Source organism: Moschus berezovskii, chromosome 17 (assembly GCF_049115385.1).
Source record: "Moschus berezovskii isolate FMDL1 chromosome 17, NW_MosBer_1.0, whole genome shotgun sequence".
Classification (NCBI taxonomy): domain Eukaryota; kingdom Metazoa; phylum Chordata; class Mammalia; order Artiodactyla; family Moschidae; genus Moschus; species Moschus berezovskii.
In genome coordinates this window covers 40,124,286-40,150,202 of record NC_142476.1, presented here as the reverse complement: position 1 = coordinate 40,150,202, position 25,917 = coordinate 40,124,286, and the positions used below count along the sequence as shown (strand labels likewise).

The window sequence follows — 25,917 nt, the reverse complement described above, 5'->3', positions numbered from 1 at the left end:
GTCATTGTGGTGCATCCCAGGGATCAAGCCTGTGTCCCCTGCATTGGCAGGTGGGTTCTTATCCACTGTACCACCAGGGAAACCCCTGGAAACTTCTACATAGTTCCCCACGGTGGCTGTGCCGCTTGACTTCACCAGCAGTCCCCGGGAGTTCCTGAGTTCCTGCTCTCCTGTGTTTCTGTGGGAGGTGTCCTCACAGGGTCCCTTGTCCCTTCCCTGTTGGACCCTGACATTCACGTTTCCCCTCTCTCTCCAGGTGCTCAGGACCAAGCCAAGAGAAATGCCGATCTGGTGAGTCTTCATGTCGTTTGGGGCCGATTGTGTAGGCTTTCGGCTCTTCTGCTCTCCACGTCCCAGGTCCTTCCTGCAGCTGTGTCAGGAGCCCCGGGAGCTCAGCCCAGCTCAGTCCTGGGCCCCCTACAGCTCCCTGACCCTGGTACAGCTCTCCTGAAGCGGATTGTCTAACCCTGCTCTTTTCTCATCTGTGAAGTCAGGTTAGATCTAAGGAGGGGTCAGTATGAGAGTTGCTGTGGTACCTACCCTGGGCCCAGTCACTCCCTGTCTCAGACACAGTATTTATTGTGTGGCTCCCCTGTGTCAGCCTGAACTTAGCACTAGGACACCTGGGAACCAACCACTCAAGTTTCTAGCATTCATGGAGCCATCAGCCTAGTGGAGACTAGTCATACAAAGAAATACATAAGTGTAAATATTGTAGAGTGCCATAAACAACAACAGCAAAAAAACCCAGGCTGCTGTGAGAGAGAATTACTAGAGAAACACTGAACCTCGAGAGGAAGTGGCCTCAGGCTCTCCAAGGGTGACTTGGGCAGGAGTCTGCCAGCAGAGCTGATCATGCGATTGTCAGTACTCTCCAGGACTGGGCGACCTGTTGGTCCTTTGGGGGTCAGTGTCTAGGGGAGCTGGATTTCTCAGCTAGCGGTTCCATCCTGAGTACTCTGAGGGGAGCTAATCTTCTGTCCCAGGTTTAGCTGATCATCCGTTACACAGCTACGTGTGTGTGGTGTGGATGCCAGACACCCTTTTCAGAGGGAGGCAGACTGCGGGCTCTGTCCCATCTCTCCAGACTGTCCTCCCCATGGGTGAGACTCAGGGGGTCACCGTCTCTCCTGAGGAGTGCAGTGAGATGCCAGTTTACGCTGGTCCCTCTGCTTGGGCAGGCCTACATCCTGAATGCAGACCCCTGCGGCCACTGCCTGATCATCAACAATGTGAACTTCTGCTGCGAGTCGGGTCTCAGGACCCGCACGGGCTCCAACATCGACTGTGAGAGGATGCAGCGACGCTTCAACCTGCTGCAGTTTACAGTGGAGGTGAAATGTGACCTGACTGCCAAGGTATGGGCCCTGTGCACGGATAGAAATGGGGGCTCATGGGGTAGTGTCCTACAGAGGGCCCCTGAAAACCAGCGACTCCCCAAGACGAGCCCTTCAGTCTGTAGGACCGCAAGAGGCAGTGTTGCTCAGTGGTTACCAGCGAGAGCTCCAGACTCAGAGACCCAGGTTGAGGACTGACTCCCCCACTCCCTGTGTGACTCCCGAGCCTGAGCTTTTCTGTCTATAAAGCGAGAACCGTGCTCACCTTCTAGGGTTGCATTAGGTAAGCGTTAGTCGCTCAGTCATGTCTGACTCTTTGCGACCCCATGGACTGTAGCTCACCAGGCTCATCTGCCCATGGAATTCTCCAGGCAAGAATACTGGAGTGGGTTGCCATTTCCTCCTCCAGGGTCTTCCTGACCCAGGGATCGAATCCAGGTCTCCTGTATTGCAGGGAGATTCTTTACTGTCTGAGCCACCAGGCACATTGTAGGAATAAATAAAGAGTACCTAGCCCAGCATCTCTTCCCCAGTCTTCTCTTGTGATCATTGTGACTGTCCTTATTTCACTACTGGCCCTGGGAGCAGGGGACTGGCCCAGGATGAGGACCTAATCCATCAGTGGTCGGGCTCACCCACGACCCTCTCTTGTAGCAAATGGTTCAGGCTTTGATGCAGCTGGCGCGGCGGGACCACGGCGCTCTGGACTGCTGCGTGGTGGTCATCCTCTCTCACGGCTGTCAGGTAGGTGGCCTCACCTCCTCTAGCAGGTGCCCAGGAAGGCTGCCTCGGGAGGCCCTGCAGGAGCCTCGTCCCTTCCTGTGTCCAAGACACCCTGGCCTTTGTGGGAAGAGCCACAGGGTCCTGTCCACCTCCTGCTGTTTTCTCAGAAGTCATGTGGCCCTCTGAGGAGTTGGGTGCTCCTCCTGGGTGGGAGGGCTGTGACCCTGGGAGAAACCATCTGGGAGAGGCAAGAAGAGGTAAGCTGGATTTTGTTCAGAGCTGGGCACAGCTTATAAGAGCTCCCAGCTCCTGTTTTATGTCCTCCTGGACGTTGTTCCGGGCCCTTTTCTGCTGGCTGTGAGTTGGGACACTGGGACCCACTTTGGCCTTGACCACTAATGTGCTGGGTCATTGTGGCCAAGTCTCCGCCCGTTTCTGGGCCTCAGTTTCCTCATCTTTTGAGTTGAGGTGTTGGACAAAGCAGAGGTAACAACCCCAATGGATTGTACAGTGTTTTCAAAACTGGCAACTGTGGCACGGAAGTCGTGATTTTCAGCTTGTCCTGAAAAACCACAAAGGTCTGACTCATCAGGCCCTCATCCTCAAAGAGCAAAATTCTGGCCTGTGGCTGGACTGGGGCCACCCCTTTGGTCCTTTCATTCACAGTGTGGCCCCTGGACAGCAGCATGTGCATCGCCTGGCAGCTCGGGAGAATGTAGGTTCTTATTCAGAGCCTGTACCTTAACAAGACTCCTGTAAACACAATGTTTGAGAGGAATTGCTCTAGAGTAGTCGTTCTCAATGTAGCTGTAACAGAGGCACCCGAAGGGCCAGATTTCTGGTCCCCACTACCCAGGATTCTGATTTGGGAAGTCTGGGTGGAAATTTGCATGTCTTGTAAGTTTCCAGGTGATGCTGATACTGCCGGTCCAGGGACCACACTTTGAGAACAACCAGTCTAGAGGAAGCTGGCCGGTGTTCTTGAGTTAGGCTATCTGGTGCTTATAGGCATGTGAGTTTGAGACCCTTGGAATTGAGGCTGCCCAGGAACAGTCTGCTGTGTTTTACTCAGCCTTGTGCCCCGGGTGGAACCTTCTAAATTCTCGGTCCCCATGAAGCCTCTGCACAAACAGGCCATTGGATTCCTACTGTAACTTCTTGGGTTTGTCACCAGAGTTCTTGGTCTTCTAGGCCAGCCACCTCCAGTTCCCAGGGGCTGTTTATGGCACAGATGGATGTCCTGTGTCCGTTGAGAGAATTGTGAACACCTTCAATGGAACTGGCTGCCCCAGCTTGGGAGGGAAGCCCAAGCTCTTCTTCATCCAAGCCTGTGGTGGAGGTAAGCCGGTCCTCAGTGTCACTGCTGATGAAGCTAGTGGGAGAGTAGAGGTCGATCCAGGCATCCAGGGGGTCCCAAACATGGTCACTGCTGTCCGAAACTGGCACCTCCATCTAGTTGGAGTAGCCTGAACTCTGTCTAACTTTTAGAGGTTTGCATCTCATGATGCTGTAACATCAGGGGATGATTCAACTGTGGCCACTTCAACCTCAGACTCGGCAAAAGCAAACAACGCAGAGGAAAGAGGAAACTTCTTTCATTTTCCTTACCTCCTGTCATTCTCCTGACCTCCATCAACACACCTCCCTCCCACTGTTACAGAGAAAGGGAGGCCACGGCTGGATTAACTGTTGGAATTCTCAAAGGCTTAGGTATTAGGGAGTCAGTAATTTTTAAGGATTATTTAGATTGTTTGTAGCTTTGCTGTATGTCCTGATTTTAAACCTGAGCCCTATTTCACTGTTAAGTTTTCTTGTAAAATAAAGAGGGAAGAGAGAAGAACATTGTGTGTCCTGGATTATGGGACATGAGGTCAACTCCAGGTGAACTGGCCCTGACCTCTTTGCGTCCCCTGCCTGGCATGCTGTGCCTACCCCAGCACTGCTCAAGCTTCCTAGGATGTCAGGCTCTGGCTTACTCCTCAGCCTTCCTATGTGCCATCCTTCTGCCTTATCTTCTGGCCAACTGTTAATCATCCATCCTTCTGGTTACAACTTATTGTCACTGCTTTCAGGAAGTCTTCCCTGAATATCCCCTTCCTTGCACAGAGTCAGGGTTCGCTGGCCCTTGTTCTCCTGTAGCCCCTATTCTTCCCTTGTCTTAGCATTTTCTCCTAGTATTGAGATAGCCTCATCCCTTGGTCAACCCTCTGAGGGCAGGGCTAGTCCCACCTGCCCTACAGCTGGGCCCCTGCCTGACACAAAGCCCATGGTATGCTTGCATCTTTTGTGTATTCTAATTGTTTGACTGAAATAAAACCATATAAAAATATCTGTGAGCAAAATCTGAAGTAATGTAGACTCCCACCAATAAAAACTGAACCAATTAACTGAGAACAGGAGAACTCCAGAGCTGGAAAGCAGGAATTAAGGTGCCACCTTTGAAATTCGGGTCCCTGCTTCGCCCCCTTGTGTTTTAATGCAGTGGGATCATGTGTTTAACGCTGTTGCCACGTGAGGGCGCCACCGTCAGCTGAGACCAGAAATAGCCAAAGGTTGCGGATCTCTGCCAGTGTCTGTTTTTACATGTCTCTGAACTGGTCTGCCCTGGGTTTTGGTGACTCGTGTTGCTATTTTAAGATTCACTGTTGTTGCAATTTAAAACAATTTTAAAATCTTCTAAATGTCATCTCCCTCCTTCGTTAAGAGAGAGCGTGGGCACACGGTGGAAGAACGCACCTCAGAGTCAGTAACTCTGGTGTGAAATGTCAGTGAGTAAGCTGTGTGATGAACTTGGCCAGAACAGAGGGGCCTGAGATTTGGGGGTGACCCCTCCAGAACTTTGGAGGTCATGCTGAGAGGCCAGAAAGGAAGAATCAGGGACGACAGTGGTTGTGGATTTTATGTCGTGAGGGAATGGCTGCTCGTCCCACTGTGTTTATTCTCATGGGAAGTCAGGCTTCTTCGTAGGAGTTTTGAATCAGTGAGGCTCCTTAAGAGGAAAGCAGTGCCTTACCTGCATAACCCGTAGGTGAGGTCTTCCCCTCAGATTTGTAGGAGGATGACGCGTGAATTGAGACACAGCCGGTATCCCCTGTCTGGCCCCCTTCTTCCTCTGTCCCCCATCCTCCCCTCTCGGAGCCTGTCTCTGCTCCATTTTCAGAGTCAGCCCCTCTGCCCGCCCCGTCTCCTCTGGCCCTTCCTGTGTCATCCCCCTCGCTGAGGTGCCCCCTCCCCCACCGCACCCTGCTGCCCCCAGTGGACCCAGCCACAGCCCCAGGCTCCCATCCCAGGTGCCCTCCCCCGTCCCACTTCAGGTCATTACCGGAACCCAGGGCGGCAGAACCTTGGTCAAGAAGACAACTGGAAGCAGTGACCTGGGGTAGCAGTCCAGTTTTCACAGATCTAAGAAGCCCCCCGTGCAGGCTTGGGGGGCCCGCATGGGAAGCAGCAGGGTAACAGAGAGCCAGAAGAATGTAGGCTGGAGTCCTGGTCCCCTGCGTATTAGCCATGAGATTGCAGATTACCAAGTTTCTGAGCTTCAGGTGAGAGGTCAGTCGACATTGGGGTTATTATTATGGTGTTTCCAGAGCCATCTGTCCTATCTCTGTCCCCTGCAGGTGGGACACCAGGTTCTCCAGGTGAACCGTGACCTCCCTCGTTCCTTGCTGTTACCCACCATGGATCCAGCCACACAAACCCTCCCTCTCTCCTGCCCTAGGACCTGCCTGACAGGTGCCATTTCTCCCCACAGGACAGTTCTCCCTTCTTTCAAGGGACACTGGGTCACAGCCGCCTGCTCCAGAAACCTCTGGGCCAGTCTACCCTCTGCCTGTCTTTACTGAAGCTCTTTTTAGGTGCCTTCTTTCTCTTGTTTTGGTGGTGTAGCTTGTGGGATCTTAGTTTCCCTATCAGGGATCGAACCCTTGCCCCTGCAGTAAAAGTGTGGTAACTCAACCACCAGACCTCCAGGTCTCCCTAACGTGACTTGAGTTTTTGTTTTTTAATTTTTGCCTGTGCTGGGTCTTCGTAGCTGCACACAGGCTTTTTCCAGTTGCAGTGAGCGGGGGGCTACTCTCTAGTTGTGGTGCATGGGCTTCTTTTTTTTTTTTTTTGGATGTTGAGTTTTTTTTTTTAATTTATTTTATTGGAGGCAAATTACCTTACATTAATATATTGGTTGGTTTTGCCATACATTGACATGAATCCGCCCTGGTTGTACATGTGTTCCCTTTCTTGAACCCCCCTCCCACCTCCCTCTTCCCCATATCCTCCCTCCAGGTCATCCCCGTGCACCAGCCCCAAGCATCCTGTATCATGCGTCGAACCTGGACTGGTCACTTATGATAAAATACATGCTACAATGCCGTTCTCCCCAATCATCCCACCTTCACCCTCTCCCACAGAGTCCCAAAGACTGTTCTATATGCCTATGTCTCTTTTGCAGTCTCGTATACAGGGTTCAGGTTACCATCTTTCTAAATTCCATATATATGCATTAGTATACTGTATTGATGTTTTTCTTCCTGGCTTACTTCACTCTGTATAATTGGCTCCAATTTCATCCACCTCATTAAAACTGATTCAAATGCATTCTTTTTGATGGCTGAAAAATACTCCATTGTGTATATGTACCAAAGCTTTCTTATCCATTCATCTGCAGATGGACATCTGCAGATAGAGGTGGCCTCTCTTGTTGCAGAGCTGGGCTCAAGGGTGTCTGGACTTTTGTAGTTATGAAGTAGTAATCCCGGGCTCCAGAGCACAGGCTCAATAGCTGTGGCGCACGGGCTCAGTTGCATGTGGGGTCTTCCCAGACCGGGGATTGAACCTGTGGCTCCTGCATTGGCAAACTGTTTCTTTACCACTGAGCCAGCAGGGAAGCCTGTGACTTGATCTTTAATGACATAAAATAAAATTTGCCATTTTAACCATTTAAAATTGTTCAATTCAGTGGCTGTCAGTACAGTCACGATGTTGTGGGAACATCCTCGCCATCTGATTCTAGAACATTTCATCTTCCTCCCAAAGAAACTCCATACCCGGTAGCAGTCACTCCATTCCCCCTCCCAGCAACAACTAATCTGCTTTCTTCTCTCTGGATTTGCCTCTTCTGGATACTTCATGTAGACAGGATATCATGTGGCCTTTGATATTTGGCTTCTTTCACTTAGCCTACTCTGGAGGCCCATCCACATTGTATTATGATGCAGTATTTCACCCCTTTTTAAGCTTGAGTAGTATTCTATTGGATGTTTATACCTCCATTCATCTGTCCCTGGACACATGAGTGGTTTCTGCCTTTTGTCTGCTGTGAATAATATGATGAACGTTGCTGTATAAGTTCTTGTTTGAACACCTGTTTCCAGTTCTTTGGTGTGTATACCGTCTAACTGGTTTCTTTTGTTGTTTTAAAAATGTCTGCATTCTTGCTCCCCCTGTCCCCGCTTTATGTAATGAACACGTAAAAATTTTGTTTTAGTAAAAGTAAAGCTCCTGTTTAGGCTTCCTGCTCATGTTGGCCCGGCACTAGGCCCCTGGCTCCAGAGGAAATCAGGCCTCTCAGGGCTGCTGGCACGGAGAAGTGGGAGCTCTGATCTGGGTGTCTCACCGACAACTTGTGTCTGTTTCCGCTTCCTGCAGAGCAGAAAGACCAAGGGTTTGAGGTGGCCTTCACTTCCCCTGAAGATAAGACCCCCAGTAGCGACCCTGAGACAGATGCTACCCCATTCCAGGAAGGCCCAGGTTCCATTGACGAGCCAGATGCCGTGTCTAGTTTGCCCACGCCCAGCGACATCTTGGTGTCCTACTCCACCTTCCCAGGTGAGCGGATCCGGAGACCTTGTCCTTCTGGCCAGCAGGCCCCTTCATCTGCCCTGGAAGCAGCAGTGCTATGAGGGAAAGCCCTGGGTGTGAGTCTTGGTTCTGCCACTTTGTTGCCTCCCTGACCTTGAGTAAGTTACTTCACCTCTCTGAGCTTCAGCTCAGGGTGAGGCAGTCAAAGTGCCTAGAATGCACAATGGAAGGAGGCAAGCACCCTTGTTTCGATGTGCCTCAGTCTCCTCACCCTTGGCCTGGCCCTGCCTCAGTCTTCTCATCTTTAAAATGGGAATATTAACTGTACCTTGGGGATCATCATGGTGATTTTAACAAGGTGGCTGGCCCACTGCTGAGCCCAGTGCCTGGCACACAGCAGGTGTGACAAATGTTTGTTTCCTTCTTTCTTATCCCTTGGAAGGCTCACTTGACTTCTACTCTGCTGGATTGTCTTGTTGGGAAAACAAGAACCTTAACCAAAGTCACAGGGTGGTGGTGAGGATGAAATAAGATCACGCAGAGCCCAGAGATGCAGGCTCTGGAGGGCTATGGACATCAGTCAAGGTCTGGGGGTGGGCCCACCTGCATGGGGAGGGTGGCTCCCCAGCGAAGCTCAGTCTTTCTCCTTCCACAGGCTTTGTCTCCTGGAGGGATCCCAAGAGCGGCTCCTGGTACATCGAGACCCTGGACAGCATTTTTGAGCAGTGGGCTCACTGTGAGGACCTTCAGACCCTCCTCCTCAGGGTGAGGCTGCTGGAGGGCCAGTGTGTCCTCCCCAGGGTGGGGGTGAGCAGGGCTCCAAGCCCAAGCCAAAGATTTCTTCTGCAAGTCAAAGGCCTGCCCTGAGGGTTGATGCTTTTGCTTCTGTAAATGCACGAAGTTACTGCCTGTAGTGGGGCTTCCCTGGTGGCTCAGTGGTAAAGAATCCGCCTGCCAGTGGAGGAGATGCAGATTCGATCCCTGGATCAGGAACATCCCCTGGAGGAGGGCATGGCAAACCACTCCAGTATTCTTGCCTGGAGAATCCCATGGACAGAGGAGCCTGGCAGGCTACAGTCCATGGGGTTGAGAAGAGTCGGACACGACTAAGTGACTAAAACAGCAACACTGCCTGCAGTGACATTTGCTCATTATGCCAAAGACAGCCTTCCCTGGCCTCTGAGGTCCCAGGCTGACACCTCCCACACTCCCCACTGATGGAGCCAGTCCTCACTGCCAGCGTGGAATGGCCTAGTACCTGAGCACAGCCCCTGATGGCAGGTTGCAGGCCTGTACCCTCTGCCCCTCTGTGTAGTCTTTACTTTTGACCTTCAAGAATCAGGAATCTCTTTAGTGTCTCCCGACTTGGGAGGCCCCAGTGAGAATAGCGAAGCACGGCTGGACAGTGCCCCAGTCAGAGTGGTTGCTTCTCCAAGGGGCTCAGAACATGCAGGGTCCCCTCCTGCTCTGCTTAGGTTTTTGTGCCACGAGAAGGGGCTGTGAGAGCTCTGACCACTCCTTCCTCCTGGGGAGGCTCTGGCTCTGAGCTTTGTTGAGCAGAGGAGAGGAGAAAAGCAGGTGCAGGGCCATCCCTGGCAGGATTCCAGGGGTGCCATGAGCCATGGCCGTGGAGGAGAAAGTCTCACAGGCAGTTGGGGGCCCATCAGGGCTAAGCAATGTGCTCAACTCCTAGGCCCAGTCTGTTCTCTCAACTTTTCTTCATGTAGACCTTTTAATCTGACTTGAATTTTGTGAATTTTGAATTTTCTTTTTAGAAAACTTTTATTGGAGTATAGTTGATTTACAGTGTTGTGTTATTAATAATTTCAGGTGAACAGCAAAGTGAATCAGTTATACATACACTTATCCACTCTTTTTTAGATTCTTTTCCCACATAGGCCGTCACAGACTATTAAGTAGAGTCCCCTGTGCTGAACAGTAAGTTCTTACTGGTTATCTATTTTATATATAGTAGTCGGACACGACTGAAGTGACTTAGCAGCAGCAGCAGCAGCAGTGTGTATGTGGGCTTCCCTGGTGGCTCAGACAGTAAAGCGTCTGCCTGCAATGCGGGAGGGAAGATCCCCTGGAGAAGGAAATGGCAACCCACTCCAGTACTCTTGCCTGGAAAATTTCCATGGACTGAGGAGCCTGGTAGGCTACTGTCCACAGGGTCACAAAGAGTCGGACACGACTGAGCAACTTTACTTCACTTATGGTATTTGTTTGACTTCACTCAGTATGACAATCTCTAAGTCTATCCATATTGCTGCAAATGGCGTTATTTTGACTTTTCTAAACTTATAGTTGAGATGCTTGTTCCCTTATCTTATCCTCCCTCTGCCCAGCACACACACACACATACACACACCCTCAAGAAGGCTGCAGTCAGAGCTATTTTCTGTTTTATTTTTTAAAGATTTTTTTTTTGACGTGGACCATATTTAAAGTATTTATTGAATTTGATACAACATTGCTTCTGTTTTGGTTTTTTGGCCACAAGCCATGTGGGATCCTAGCTCCCTGACCAGGGATCGAACCTGCATCCCCTGCAGTGGAAGGCGAAATCTTAACTCCTGGACCACCAGGGAAGTCCCTAGAGTTGTTTTTAAAGTTCTGACTTGGTGCGCATTCCCCGCAGCCCTGCTTGGGAATTCTTCCTTCAGTGGAGAGAACTCACAGGCCTCCCTGTGGTTGTGTTTTCACAGGTCGCTAATGCTGTTTCAGTGAAGGGAATTTACAAACAGATCCCTGGTTGTTTTAATTTCCTCCGGAAAAAACTTTTCTTTAAAACATAATGAGATCAGGACCCCTCACCCGCCATACCGTTCACCCTGAAATCTTCCTGCTCCAGCTCTGGCTGTGGCTAAGGCCTGGACTTTTCTACAACTGTGGCTGACATCCATCGGAGGATTCTGTAGCCTGTAGAGGGTCTGCTTTTTCCCCACGGGCGGCAGACAGTCGTAGTAGCTTTCAAGTTGGAGCCAAAGGACCCGCGATGGAGGAGGAGGAGCAGAACACCATGGATTTTGCCTGTGACCCATTCATGGCTAGTGGCTGTGGCCTGTGACCCCTGTGTTTTCTCTACATCAGGGCTTCTCAGCTTTGGCACAGCTGACATTGGAGCCAGAGAATCCTTTGTTGTGGGGCCGTCCTGTGCAATGTGGGATGTTGAGCAGCCTGGCCTCCACCCACCTCTCTTGAGTCTTGACAGCCTAACGTGTCTTCAGACATTGCCAAATCTTCCTCATAGACCCCGACTGGGGAACCACTGATCTATAGGAAATTTTGGCTACAAACAAACCAGCATCTCTCTTAGATCAGTTTAAGGCTGCCAGAATCTGAAGAGCTAGAATCTGTAAATCCTAAATGAAATTTTAAAAATTATCAAGTTTTTCTATATTGCAGTGTTGTTTTTTTTTTTTAAAAAAAGGTGAATATGGACTCTCTTTCACCCATTTCCCCCTTATTTTGCTCTAACTTTTTATTGTTTCTTATATAAAGGAGACTGTGGCTTTTTGGGAAATATTTCCCCAGCTCTTATTTCTTCTGAACCCCCTACCCCATCCCAAGAAGTGACTGGGGTGGGAGCCGTTTGTTGGGGGAGGTTAAGTCACTTGTCCACAGAACACAATTAACCAGTGGAGAGCCATGGCCAGACTTGGGCCTTCTTGAGTCTAGCCTGTGTCTTCCTGGCTTCAGGACCCTTGAACCCCGCATCTCCCACCCACTCACTGAGTCTGTAAGCTCAGCTTAAAGACCCCGAGCCTGTTTCTTTCTTTCAGGGCCCTAGACATGAGTATGGTTTGCTATTAAGACTCTCACCAAGATGTGTTCAAGTCGTCGTCACTTTATTGTTATTTTTCTCCTGTGACCTTTCCGAGTCTGAAACAGTCCCTGGGACTTCTGGTGGTTAGTTATTTTCAATCACCTGCAGGACACACAAGAAAATAATCAGATTAACTCAGCAGAGCAGAACCTTGTGTGCAGATTCCCAGCTTTCTCCCTCCCCACTCTGCGCTGCCTGTGTGAATCAGGCAGCCCGAGTTGAAGCAGCTCTCCCCAGGAGCTCTAATGATGCTTGGGAGAAAAGATGTCATCACAGCTTTAAATGGATTTCCTGTAAAAAAGGAGTCTTAGCCAGCAGTTCAGTTTGGGCTTCAGGGCGGCGGTGGAGTGGGGCTGGGAACTCTTAAAAATTACATGCCAAATGTATGGATGGGCATGTTTGTAGATGTGATTTGTTTCTCAAAAGATTTGAGAGACCCGAAATTGTTGCTGCTGTTTGCTAGGCACTGTTGTGCGCTATGGAAGGGGCTGTAACCCATTTTCAGAAGCTATTTGGCATATACTAAACATTCTAACATGTCAACTCATGATCCTTTGATGCTGCAGGATCTGTGTAGCGTAGAGAATCTAATCAGTGCAAGGATGTATGTCCAAGGATGTTCATTGCAGCCACGTGAGAGGGGAAAATCGGAAAAGAGATGAAAGCTTCATTCATTATATTCATACTATGGAATCTTACTTAGAACGAATAGATATATCTGGGCTCACATGTATAGTGTGATGCGGTGTTAAGTGATAAAACCAAGTTGCAGAACAGTATGAGAAGTAAAATCCTATTTTTGGTTAGAAGACAGCATGTTTATATGTACATATATAGATGTTTTATAGAGGCGCCTAAATAAAACAAGACCACACACCAAGTGTTGGTTATGATTATCTCTGGATGGTGGGATTACAGGTGTCAAACACGTGAGGGGGGTGTATTTTTTGACTTGAAACACTTCTATATTCTTTTCATATTTTTTACCAAGAGTATGTATTACCTTCTAAAATAAACACAAAGCTGGTGAATACTTATAACTCATTGACTATCTGTTGAAAGGATGAACGCCCCTGGCCACCTGTCTCCTGTCAACTTTGCAGCTTCTGACCTTGGTTCGTCACCTGTCTGGATTTGGAACTTCAGGCTGCACACAGTGTGCCCCTGGGCTGGGACCACCTCAAGGTTCCACTGGCCCCTCTGCAGTTGCCGGGGTGGCCTCCCACAGAGGACAGCTGGCAGCTTGGCTCTGCTGCTCCTGGAACCTGTCATGGGCACATGTGCCTACTCTGACTGCTGTCCCGGGAACGCAGGACCCTGCCCAGCTGCCTCGCAAGCCTTGTTTTCCCTGTTGATTCCCTCTGACATCTGGCCAGGCTTTCAGCTGAGGCCTGCTCTGTTGTGCGTGTGTGTGTGGCTGGGAACAGCTGATATTGGGACCAGAAGACAGGACAATTGCTCCCGGTCCCTGCTTGGGGTCCCCAAGGTGCTGCCAGGGCCTGCTGCCTGGTGACTCACACAGCAGCTGGGGCTGGTGAGCATCCTTGGATTTGGCTGGGAAACACCTTACTTATCCTCTCATCTAATCTGTCTTAGGCCAGGATCCTTTGAAATGCTGGTGGCACTTCCAAAGTCGGACTCGGGTTTTCCTCTGCCAGGATGAGATCATAACTTTTCCCCAGTTGACTGAAAAAAATCTTGTAAATTAATGGCCACTCTCTTCTTGATTGTACATTTTCTCTAACAAACTTTTCTGGAATCTCTGGTGCCTATAACCATTTGTTGGCAAAAGAGACGCCAACAGACAGACAAATGAGCAAGGAGCCGGCAAGTATTAATGGGAAAACTCGGAGACAGCCACCTGCTTGTTTTGACAGTGCCCATTTGACAGTGCTGTCTTCCTCCTGGGACCGCATGCTCATGGCTGTGGTGTCATATTTGATTTTATAATGGAGTGTTGGTTTGGTTTAATTAAACAGCTCTCTGTAAATTCAACTTAAAATAATGAAATCAGATGCCAACTTTCTCTTCTTTGAGATCTCTGACACTACAACTCCCACTTGTTCTGGCTTCTAAAAGAGTGAGTGAGTCTTGATCTAGTTCAAGTCCCATTTTACAGAAGAGCAAACTGAGGTGGTGGTGATGCTGGGGGGTGGGTAAAAAACTGGACATGGGTTCGATCCCTGGTCCAGGAAGATTTCACATGCTGAGAGGCAACTACACCCATGTGCTGCAACTACGGAAGCCCATGCTCTGCAACAAGAGAAGCCACTGCAATGAGAAACTCTCACATCACAGCTGGAGAGTAGCCCCGGCTCACTGCAACCACAGGAAGCCTGTGCCCAGGAAGGAAGACCCAGAGCAAACAAAAAAGGAAAAAAAAAGTGCCCCCAATCAGCACAGTGTTCTCCTCCTCCCCCCTCTCCCAAACATCCATCATCAGGCATGACACCTTCTCCCTCCCCCAGGTACCCCCCAGGCCTGCCCTTGTGACATCTCTCCATGTTCTGGCTGTTTCCACCTACTGTTGATTATATCCATGGCTGCTCCCAAGATTGGTGCTTTTTTTTTTTTAATACAATTTTTTCTGGTTTCCATTATAAATGAATGTTTATCCATTGTTTTAAAAAAATAGGAATTGAGCTGGTTTGGAAGTTTGTGAGGAACTGATTTTGCGCTCACAGGATCAAGCTCTTTGGGGACACAGTCACTGTTGTAGTGGGACCAACTCAGCTCCATTTACCTGGACTGTCTTGGTCTGAAACACAAAGTCCTGCATCCCAGGAAACCTCCCAGTCCAGGGTGAACTGAGATGATTGGTCACCCTACAGAATATCTGGGGGACCCTTTGGTTTATTTTTTTAATTATTTTTTAAGCTTGTTCGATTTTAATGAAAAATTCTACCACTATAAATAAGCATTGATTACATTTAGAAAAATTTTACCTACCAGCTAATAACATATATTAGTCTTGTTACTTTGGGCTATAAAATAACGTATAATAGATCTTTCCCCATTAACACAGATATGGCTTTTTGAATGTATAACCAAGGCTTCCCGGGTGGCTCAGATGGTAAAGAATCTGCCTCCAATACAGGAGACGTGTGTTCGATCCCTGGGTTGGGAAGATACCCTGGAGGAGGGTGTGGAAACCCACTCCAGTATTCTTGCCTGGGGAATCCCCATGGACAGAGGAGCCTGGTGGGCTACAGTTCATGGGGTTGCAAAGAGTCAGACATGACTGAGTGACTAAGCACAGCACAGCACACATGTAACCCCAGAACATGTGATTCAGCTTTTTTAAAAAATGGTTTGGTTCTCTTTTCCTGAATGCAAGAAGGAGTCTTTTTGCTCTGAAAATCTCTTACCTCTCCTATAATTATCTAAGAAAGTTGCCATGATATTTTACATCAGAGGTTCTACATAAAATTAAATGTAAAGTTACGGTGGAGGTAACTAATTCTTACGTATCACTTAATCGGGGTCATTAAGGTTTAACACTGCTCTCTAATTGCTAAAAATATGGGGGACCCCTTTAGAAGGACTAGTTTCCAACAATTAAGGCTGTGGGGGACTCAAATGATTGGGTTTTGGGCTTTGCAGATAAATGTAGCGTTGGGCAGTGGGGTCTGGGTTTACACATAGATAAAGAAAAGTAAAATACTCCATGAATCCCAGGAAAACTGCTCTTAATGCTGGGGGAGTAACCTTTATTTTCAACCTCTTTGGACAAAGCTATCCTTTATGTGCCTTTTCACTCAACTTACACAGAAACTGAAGGCCCATAGGGAGGCCTGTGGAGGTTGCCCCGAGTCTGCACTTTCTAGCTCTCAGGAGGAGGGAGGGGATTCTTGGAACTTAGGTGGGCGTGGCTCTCAGTGGGCCGGGGCAGGGCAGGGCCCGTGGGGCTCACGGCTTGTCCAGTTCTTACCGAATTGATCCAGTCATTGTAGTTGGAGACCCGTGTGAAGACGGAGGGCTTGCGGTAGTAGTTGCAGCCGAGGGAGGACCCGAAGCTGACTATGCCATGAACCTGCCACTGGCCGTTATCTGCCTGGCAGTTCAGTGGCCCGCCGGAATCCCCCTGGGGAAGAACAGAGTTGTGTCAGGAGGGGCCTGGGGGCTTGGGCAGGGGGATGGGAGGGGCAGGGGCTGCTCTTCAGAGAGCAATACGTTGGTAGTGTATTTATATTGTTCCACGTGGGTCGCCAAGTTCCCTGAGGCCAGCTCTCACAGTCACAGCTCAAGATGGCACTGTAATACTGATGGGAGCTAGCCCTTGCTCTTTCTGGGTGCCTGGAATGGTGCTGAGCACTTTATAGGCCTTATTCCATTTCATCATCACAAAGAATCTACGAGGTAAGTATTGCTACCTGGTGGCTCAGCTGGTAAAGAATCTGCCTGCAATGGAGAAGACCTGGGTTCGATCCCTGGGTCAGGAAGATCCCCTGGAGAAGGGAATGGCAACCCATCCCAGTACTCTTGCCTGCAGAATCCCATGGACCAAGAAGCCTGGAAGGCTATAGACCAGGGGTCGCAGAGAGTTGGACACAGCTGAGCAACTAACACACACACATTTCACCGAAGAGAAAAGCAAAACCCCTCAGTCTGAGGTTGTGCAGGCAGTAAGTGAAGGAGCTGAGATGTGTCCCTGAGTTAGAAATTCATGCGCTCTACCACCATTGGGAGTTTCCTCCCACTGAGGGAGGTTCCTGGGATCTGGTCAGCATGGGCAGAAAGTGGAGGTCTCCAGAGTGATCTGAAGGACACATGAGGCTCCTTCCTGCTCTGTGCTCACTCTGCTGCAAAGTCCACCACATAGCAAGTCTGTTTGGTTAAGATGGTGTGTCTAGAAAGGCTGTGTGGTAGCTTCCCTGAAGCTACAGTCATGAATGGGGTTAATTCAACAGATAAACTTGAAATCATCTGAGAAGGGTCCTGACTCAGCAAATGGGTTCCCTTGTCTCTCTTCCTACACAGAGGAAAGAATAAGAGTGATGACAGTAATGAGAGACCTCCATGGGACTCAAGGCAGGACTCTCCAGGAGTGAGAGGGTAGATACTATTACAAGGAGAATCTCAAAACATCTTTTCTGGAGACTGCAAGGACAAAGGTCAGGGTCTCAAACATGTGAAGCTGCTTCCTAGCACTTCTGCCGGCAGGTGGGAGGATAGAGTCTAGGACCCCGAAAGACTCTCCCCACCTTCTGCTCCATTTTGTTGGGGCGGGGGGTGACTTCCTGGACTCACGTTGCAGCTGGAGGTCACGCCGTCGCCCCCAGCACAGATCATATTGGTCTTCACAGTGCTGCCCCACCAACTAGGTTGGGAACATGTGGCATAGTCCACAACCAGCAGCTCACCCTGCTGCAGGATGTCAGGAAGAGCTCCGTTGGCTGCATGAGACAAGAGAGAAGGTGTTACAGGGACAAAGGGAAAAAGCAAGTAGGGGATGCCTACTGAATTTTCTGCCCAGCCCCTTTTTCTCTGGTCCCTCTTACTTCCTTCCATCCATAGGGTTGCCATGGTAGCAGCCAATTTGCCTACACTGTATCCTCACAGTTGATTGGCCACTGCTGATTGGTGCAGGGGTGAACACCTGACTCTGGCTAAGCCAAAGAGCTCCTTTTCCTGGGAATTTGGGGTTGGGACTAAGAAATCCCAGCCAGAGAGGATATAAATCTGGGAGCTGTTGGTAGTGGCCGCCATTTTCTTCTAGGGAGAGAAGGATGAAATTGACCCATGAAGAAAAGAAATTCTGAGAGAGGGTCTCCTGAGTTTCTAACAATCGTCCAGTGTCCAGTTTTCTCCTGTTCACTAAGCCTGGCTCTCTCTGCCCTTGACTGAGCCTCTTGGTGTTCAGTGATTTAACTGTGTCTGACTCTTTGCGACCCCATGGACTGCAGCACGCCAGGCTTCCCTGTCCTTCACTATTTCCCAGAGTTTGCTCAAACTCATGTCCATTGTGTTGATGATGCCATCCATCTATCTCATCTTCTGTTGCCACCTTCTCCTCCTGCCCTCAATCTTTCCCCATATCAGGGTCTTTTCCAATGAGTCAGCTCTTTGCATCAGGAGTTCAAAGTATTAGAACTTCAGCTTCAGCATCACTCCTTCCAAGGAAAATTCAGGATTGATTTCCTTTAGGATTGACTGGTTGGATCTCCTTGCTGTCCAAGGGACTCTCAAGCATCTTCTCCAGTACCACGGTTCAAAAGCTTCAGTTCTTTGTCTCTCGACCTTCTTTGTGGTCCAGCTCTCACATCCGTTCATGACTACTGGAAAAACCATAGTTTGTATGGACTTTGGTCAGCAAAGTGATGTCTCTGCTTTTTAATACACTGTCTAGGTTTGTCATAGCTTTTCTTCCAAGGAGTAAGCATTTTTTAATTTCGTGGCTGAAGGTGAGCACTGAATCTCTTAAATCCTTATAACAAACTCCCCTTTTGACTGAGTTGGTTCCATGGATTTCTACCACTTACCATAATATGACAATGAGCCTGCTGGCATTTGGAGCCCCAGGTTGGGAAACATATTTGAATGTGTTGAAAGTAGAGCTTTCCTAATTTTTCCCAATGACACTGCCATCACACTTTCATTTCCATCACCACTGCTACTAACGGCCAGGCTTAATAGTACTCTTCACTTGCACTTTATTAGGCTTTTCAAATGCTATGCTAATCCTCATGATAGATATTTATTCCTATTTTGACAGGTGTGCCACTGAAGCCAAGAGAAGTTAAGCAGTTTTCCCAAGAGCACTCTAATAAACTCCATTCTAACCTGTGTTACATTTTGCAAGTGTATGGGCATTTTCACATCTCTTTAAATGTTCACCAACTGTATTTCCATTTTACAGATGAGGAAACTGAGGCTTCAACATGGCTTGCCCGAGGTTACACAGCTAGTGGCCAACATAGCTGGGAATAAAGTCAAGTACTTGGACCCTTCCCTGGCTCTTGCTGCCTCCAGTGAAATACATTCTGCCTGGGTGTTTTCTGATAAATGAACCAGTGGCCGAATTTGTATCTCAATAATAAGAGATACATCTCCACTTCTCCCTTCTGCTGAGTGTCCATGGGTCCTATTTTTGCAGATAAGCCAGGCAAGAGGGTGATATCAATTTGAGTGTATGTGTGTTGGTGTACCTCTGCAAAAAATATCACTTACAGGTTTGTCATTATGAGAAAAAATAGTCACTTATTTGCATGGGCCTTCCTAGAATTTTCCAAACCTCTGGTGATTTCACAAGGGGAGGGCAGGTCCTCTGCTCCTTCTTGGTGACTTACTGTCATTGGATTTCTGACCCTTAGGGCTTATGTCAAAAGGATACCCACACGTAGTCAGAGTCTGATTGGCAAGGGAAGGCAGCATATGACGAGTGAGGTTTGAGATGGGAAGGGGAGACTCTGACGAGGCCCCCAGGGACCTTTGTGGAGCTGTAGGATCCCGAGGTCGTGGAGTGAATGCTGTTTTCGGCCCTGGCTTTGGGCCATAGGAGGGACTTCTATGCCAGATGTCGTGGTCATGGTGACACTGACAACAGCTAACACAAAGCACCACGTGCCAGGCACTGGCCCAAATGCTTCCCATGGATTATTGACAACCGTGTGACACAGAGCCTGTTATTATCCCCATTTTACAGATGAGGAAACTTCAGCGTGGAAAGGCTGAGCAGTCTGCAGGTGGCCACACAGCAAGTAAGTGGAGGAACTGGGATTTGAACCCAGGCATTCTGAATTCTTATCTGTCTATGTGCATGCATGTGTGCGTGCTCAGTCGCTTTAGTTGTGTCCAACTCTATGCGACCCTATGGCCTGTAGCCCACCAGGCTCCTCTGTCCGTAGGACTCTCCGGCAAGAGTACTGGAGTCGGTTGCCATGCCCTCCTCCAGGGCATCTTCCCGACCCTGGAGATGAACGCTTGTCTCCTGCGTCTCGTCTCCTGCATTGCAGGTGGATTCTTGACCCACTGAGCCACCTGGGAAGGCCTTATCTGTCTACACTATCCTTCTTCTCCAAGGCAGCAGGCACTTCTTCCAGACTTCTTGGATAATCGGCGGAGAGAAAACCCCTGACTGAACCGGGGTGACATCGCCCCCCCTCCCTTGGGAGCCATGGGGCTCCCAGCACCCACTCACTTTGCAGTCTTCCCCAGCCCGTGACGTAGCAGACATAGTTGTTGGGCAGGATGGTGCCGGCAGGCGGCAGGCAGCCCAGCTGGATCTTGTCAGTCAGGGGGACAGAGCTGGCCAGTTTGAGCAGGGCAATGTCGTTCCTGGGTTGGAAAAGAAGCAGAGCATAACCAGAGGGTTGACTGGTTCTGTCCCAGTTATATTTCTGATTCTATCCCCAGCTGGGATCATTGAACCTGTCCCCGGCTGGACTGATGCTGAATCTTCCTGCTGTTGGGGTTACAAGGGATCGGGAGCAGCTATGGTTAAACCCCAAGATTGCATTTAAAAAGAAAATTTTGGCCACATTCAGCAGCATGTGGGATCTTAGTTCTCCCGCCAGGGAGCGAACCCATACCCCCTTCAGTGAAAGGCAGAGTCTTCACCACTGGGCAACTGGAGAAGTCCCCCCAGGACTGTATTTTGTCCCTGGTGGAGCTTGAAGCCCTAAATTCCTAAAGGCCTTTCAGGGAACTGTTTAAAACAGAGAGGGCAAGTAGGTCTGTCTTGCAAAGTTCACTCTGATGGATTACTTGTGGCTGCTTGGTAGACTGTGTTGACAAGGACTCTGAGGTTCTTTCCAGGATCAGCAAGGGAATAAATCCATGATTGCTTGGTGATATCCATGCTGGCCTTGTACTTCCTGTGTTTGGTTTAGAAAACAGCAGATGTTCAGACTGAAAGGACTTTTTGCCTTTATTCTTCACTTTCTTTTCCACCTTGAGCTCTGCTGTCAGATTTATCCCTGAGTTTCATGTCCTTGTCTAGGAAACCTTTAGCGATTGGCCGATCACATTTTCCACGATGGCTGCAATGAGATCTCCCACCTACTGGTGCTTGTTGCAATGTGATCTTGACACTTTGTCCATTGAGAGTTGGGGGTCTCAGTTTCTTCCCCCTGGTTGGGGATGGGGGGCCTGTGATGTTTAGGAAGTGACACCATGTGACTTCTGAGACTAAGTCATGACGAGAGATGAAGCTTCTGTCTGGATCGTTCAAGATTTCGTTTCTTAGAACCTAACCTCTGTGCCATGAAGAAGCCAAGGCCACATGGAGAGGCCATATGTAGCTAAAAATTTCTCTCTCTACTCTCTGCCCTGCCATCTCCTTCCCATCTCCTAAAGCTTCTCTGGACACATGCTGTGTCATTTTATGGCTTTCCAATGTCTTGTCTGTGTGTTTCATCTAGCTGACTAGTCCCTCTGGGAGCGGAGACTGACTCATGACTCACGGACTCCTTGCACCCTTTGTGAGCCATCCGGTGCTGGACCACAGCAGGCTGCCCAGATGAGAGAGCACGGAGAGTTACTGCCACAGGGCATCCTCTGCTCTCTGCTGGGCTGTGATGCAGAGTCATTGGAAGATTTGGTGAGTGAGCTTTCTGAGCAGCTATTCAAGAGTGGCATCTTGGGCTGCAGAAGAGGCCTTGTGTGTGGCTAAATTACGCAAATTTGAAGAGATGGCTGGGGTTCTTCTTTCTAAAGGCCCTTCTGGAACTGCAGAGTGCTCTTGGGGGATAGGACAGGATGATGGATACTTCTGGGTTCTAGGATGATGATGGGGAAGCAGGAAAAGGGATGATAACTTTCTGTCCCTGGTGGGGAGATGCCAACAATGCCACATGGTCGTTATTCATATCTAAGCCAGCAGGCTCCTTAACCACCCCCCGCACTGCCTTACAGCCACACTTCTGGCCATGGACTCCCTGAGAGCTGCTGCAGTGACCTGTGCATCTCTATGCGTCCAGCATCCAGTGTGGTATGTGGAACATGGGTGGGGGGGGTGGTCACCAAAGGCTCAGGGTGAGCATGGGGTGGCCTGTGTTTGTCTAAGGAGTTGGGAGTGAGGTAGAGTCTCCCTGCTGGTCGGGGAACCATCAGTAGGGTTTTGCAGAGCTCTGAACCCTTGGCTAGCTTCCTGTGTCTGTCACTGAGGCTACCTTGCAGGGTATCAGGGAGTCTTTGTGTTGAAAAGATCTTGCTGGGAGGAGTTATAGGGTGGAGGAATGCAGGAAGGACCATGTCCCAGTCTGCTCATGGACTCCACTCCCAGTCGTGGGGCCTGTAGACCCATCTCTGTGTCCTCAGGGTTTGGCACAGAATAAATCCACAGTCAGTGAGTGCCTGGGGTGGACCAGAACCCTGTAGACTTAACTGGCAGGAGATCTAGGTTCCCCCCGCCACCCCAGTCACATGCCAGCCCAGGCATCTTTGGGGCCGAGAACCTCTCCCCGCCTGCCTACAGAAGGAGCAAAGGATGGGACAGCACCCACTGCTTTCTATGAGATAGCCCACCCCCAATCTGTGTCCCTGCCAACCCACCCCGCAAGTGCAGCCAGACAGAACGCACCCTTGGGCGAGCTGATTGGAGTTCCACTTCTCATGTATCACGGACTTGGAGACTGCGACGGTCAGTGAGCCAGCCTCATTGGTGGAGAGACTCTGCCTGCCCACCACCACCCGGTAGGTCCTGGAGGAGCTGGGAGAGAGGGGTCCGGGCAGGAAAGGTGAGCTCTGGGCTGTCTTTTCCTCTCCCTGAGCCCTATAGGCTTGGACACCCCAAAGAATGTACTGGTTAGAGACCAAGCTCTGGACAATGCTGGGGGACCCGAGCCAACTCCTGCTCCACGAGCCACTAGTTGGCACTGAGAATTTTTCTTTCCTTGGGGCAATTGGTTAGTTACAACATAACATAATAACTATAACAAAACAACTACATTATACCAACTGTAAACTATAATATAAAATAAAAGTTATAATAATATAAGTTCTATATTATATAGGGGAAGTGAGATGGATAACCATAGTCATTTGACTTAAAGGGCGTTTTTTATTTTAACTTTTAAATTTTATTATCTTTTTTGGCCACAACTATATGGCCTGCCCTGACCAGGGATCAAACCTGTGCCCCCTTGCAGTGAAGCACAAAGTCTTAACTACTGGACCAGCAGGGAATTTCCCAAGGCCAATTTTTCTAGTTTAACTCCTCATTTCCTATTTTTAAATGGGGAACCTGAGGCTTGCATGTGTGTGTGTGCGCTCAGTCGCTCAGTTGTGTCTGACTCTTTGTGACTCCATGGACTGTAGCCCGCCAGGCTCCTCTGTCCATGGGATTCTCCAGGCAAAAATACTGCAGTAGCTTGCCATTTCCTTCTTCAGGGGATCTTCTTGACTCAAGAATCAAACCTGCATCTCCTGCGTCTCCTGCCCTGGCAGGCGGATTCTTTACCCTTGAACCACCTAGGAAGCCAGCCTGAGGCTTAGGAAGGTCCAAAGTCTTACTCTCCAGCTCATTAATGACAACTCAGAGTTAGAACTAGGACTCCTGAATCCCAGAGCTCTGTGATTTCCCCCACCACCTCATAGAACTTGTAAATTATGTGGAAAGGAGGGACCACCCCTGACAATGAGAGTGTCCCACTGGCCCAGGGGAAACTCCAGTGAGTGCCAGCCTAGGTAAGCTAAGCAGGGGCTGTAGGGAAGGAAGAAGACAGGTGAACAATGGATGTCACAGAGCCTTTCCTTTCCCTGTGGGCCTTTATAATGGTGCTAGTTTCACTTTTATTGAGCACTTACTCTGTGCTGGCCCGTTTAATGCACCATCTCATTGAATCCACACTGAATACCCGTGGATGCTTCCCTGGGGGCTTAGTGGTAAATAATCTTCCTGCTAACGCAGGAGACATGGATTCAATTCCTGGGTCAGGAAGATCCCCTGGAGAAGGAAATGACAACTCACTCCAGTATTCATGCCTAGAAAATCCCACGGACAAAGAAGCCTGGCAGGCTACAGTCCATGGGGTCGCAAAGAATCAGACACGACTGAGTGACTAAACCACAAATACTGCAAATACTGTTATCTGCTTTTGTGCGGGTGATGGTATTGAGACTTGAAGAAGTCATTCAAGTAGCTTAAGTGAACCCAGTTCCAGATCCAGAGGCCATATCTAGTTCACCCCAAAAGGGAAAAAAATGGGCCTCTCCCTCCGCATAGTCCCCCTCAGTGCCTTGCACAGGATAGTCAATCCATATCATATATATGGGTCTATCAGCTGACCAACAGACTGAACTGCAGATCGAAGAGAGCGTATTTCTTGGCCAAAGAAGTGGTTGTGTTCGATGCTGCTTTCTGTGGGGTGGTTTGGGCCATCTGGGCTCTAACTCTGAGAGATGAGTGCTGGTCGGTAGGGTGAGCAGGCAAGGAGACAGGGGAATAGCAATTACCTGATGCAGTGGGCCGCTGTCAGGACCCAATTTTGTTTTATCAGAGACCCTCCACAGGTGTGACGCCACTGGCCGCTGGAGCTGTACTGCAGGGAGACCTGCAAAGAATCACAGGTGATCCCATAGCTGAAAGGGCCAAGCCCTCTGCTCTGCAGCATCCCAGCCCTGGGAGTGGGGGCAGGGGAAGTTGAGCAAGCAAGACACTCACCTCAGGTGCAAAATCTAAGGGGCACAAAGAAACTCTGTAATCCAGCTACATAACATTTTAATAATCTTTAGAAAATTGACACAAAAAAAACTATGATGAACAAAATGTCAAAAATGTAAATAAAAACTCTATTAAGAAGTAATTAGTTAAAAAAAAATTTTTTTTTTTGGCTGTGCCACAGAGCATGTGGGATCTTCGTTCCCCAACCAGGGATGAAAGCCACGCCCCTTGCATTGGAAGCGGGGAGTCTTAACCACTAGACTGCCAGGGAAGTCCAAGAAGTAATTGTTTTGAACATCGTTCTGCAGTGCGACTTCTTGGGATTTTTCCTTTCTTGAGAGCTATTTCTTCAGGACATATTCCTCCAATTTAATATGTGTAAAGCAAAATTTTGATCCCTTCTGCCCACTCCCTGAATCTGTGCTTTCCTTAAATTTTCTTGTCTTGGTAAATGGCAAACCTGCTGTACCTGCTGTTCAGGCCAAAACTCTTGGCAGTGAGTTTGATGCTTCTCTCTCTCTCATATGCCTCATTCGAACCCACAGACAAATCCCGCCATCTCTACTTCCAGAATATGTGGACGGAACGCCTCCCTCCTACCACCTCAGCTGTTGGTCCCCATCACCTTCACACCTCACCTGAATTATTATTGTAGCTTCCTATGTATTGTCCCTGATCTTGGTCTGGCCCCTTCCTCACCCCATTTCTTAACACAGTGAGCAGAAAGATCCTTTTAAAATGTGAGCTTAATTATGCTTCTCCTCTGACCTGCCAGTGGCCTCCCCTTTCATACAATGTAACCCCCAAACTGTACGATGCCCTACAAGGTTCTACATGACCACCCTTACCTTACAGGCGCTCATTCCCCTCTGCTCCAGCCACACTGACCTCCACGAGGTTCTGGAAACACAACAAGCCCATTTCTGCCTCAGAGCCTTTGCATTTGCTATTCCTTCTGCCTGACCTATTCTTCTCTAAAGTATTAGCATAGCTTTCTCATTTACTTCCTGCAGGTCTGTGTTCAAGGTTACCTTCCCTGTGAGGTTCTCTGTGACCACCTTATCTAAGGTTATGCACACTCATGTCGACACAAGTGTACACGCATATCCTTACACACCCATGCACACATATGGGCACACACAACTCTTTCTTCTAGTCCTGTTTTATTCTTCATCAGAGTGTCTATCATCACCTGATGCTATGAATTTGCCCACTCAATTGTCGATAGTTTCATTCTCCCACTTTGATGTAAGCTCCATGCATTTTATTGCCACTGCTATATTCCAGGCGCCTAGAACAGTTCCTGTCTCACAGTGGATCCTTAATAAATTGAAACAGTGAGTTAATCAGAAAAGGAGTGAATGAATGAAAATGGACTCACCAGGGCAAGGGTCTGGTCTCTCTTTCCGAACTTGTCGCCATTGCTCTGAAGACTAAATCCACTCATAGGAATATGAAATACTTAAGTGTACTTTACCCCTGACGACTCAACTTTTTTTTTAAAGAAAAATTTGTTTCCTCGATTTGATAGCTTAATAGGTGTGGATTGGAACTTTAAGGTGGTTGCATTTGGCACCATTTGGGTCTCTGCGGAAGCTGTCCCATCTCCTTCCCCTTGAAGTCCCTGCCAA

At 49.0% G+C, this 25,917-nt stretch overlaps 2 protein-coding genes and 1 long non-coding RNA gene across 3 annotated transcripts in view; 2 read left to right on the top strand and 1 right to left on the bottom strand.

The window, feature by feature from the left end:
• The window catches only part of CASP9 (caspase 9), a 24,315-nt gene extending 11,600 nt beyond the window's left edge, over window positions 1-12,715 (top strand). Inside the window, exons 3-9 of the mRNA XM_055419269.2 lie at window positions 257-291; window positions 1,182-1,358; window positions 1,992-2,081; window positions 3,252-3,399; window positions 7,701-7,880; window positions 8,509-8,618; window positions 10,562-12,715. Of these exons, the coding sequence (XP_055275244.2) occupies window positions 257-291; window positions 1,182-1,358; window positions 1,992-2,081; window positions 3,252-3,399; window positions 7,701-7,880; window positions 8,509-8,618; window positions 10,562-10,651 (830 nt within the window). The 3' untranslated portion in view covers window positions 10,652-12,715. The remainder of the gene's footprint in view (window positions 1-256; window positions 292-1,181; window positions 1,359-1,991; window positions 2,082-3,251; window positions 3,400-7,700; window positions 7,881-8,508; window positions 8,619-10,561) is intronic.
• The window catches only part of LOC129551378 (chymotrypsin-like elastase family member 2A), a 17,561-nt gene continuing 3,410 nt past the window's right edge, over window positions 11,767-25,917 (bottom strand). The window contains exons 3-8 of the mRNA XM_055419270.2: window positions 24,079-24,176; window positions 22,205-22,333; window positions 19,823-19,959; window positions 16,933-17,078; window positions 15,614-15,766; window positions 11,767-11,784 (exon numbers count right to left, since the gene is read on the bottom strand). Of these exons, the coding sequence (XP_055275245.1) occupies window positions 11,767-11,784; window positions 15,614-15,766; window positions 16,933-17,078; window positions 19,823-19,959; window positions 22,205-22,333; window positions 24,079-24,176 (681 nt within the window). The remainder of the gene's footprint in view (window positions 11,785-15,613; window positions 15,767-16,932; window positions 17,079-19,822; window positions 19,960-22,204; window positions 22,334-24,078; window positions 24,177-25,917) is intronic.
• The window catches only part of LOC148775134 (uncharacterized), a 20,263-nt gene continuing 15,396 nt past the window's right edge, over window positions 21,051-25,917 (top strand). The window contains exons 1-3 of the long non-coding RNA XR_016039608.1: window positions 21,051-21,223; window positions 21,538-21,613; window positions 22,190-22,317. This is a non-coding gene — a long non-coding RNA (uncharacterized LOC148775134). The remainder of the gene's footprint in view (window positions 21,224-21,537; window positions 21,614-22,189; window positions 22,318-25,917) is intronic.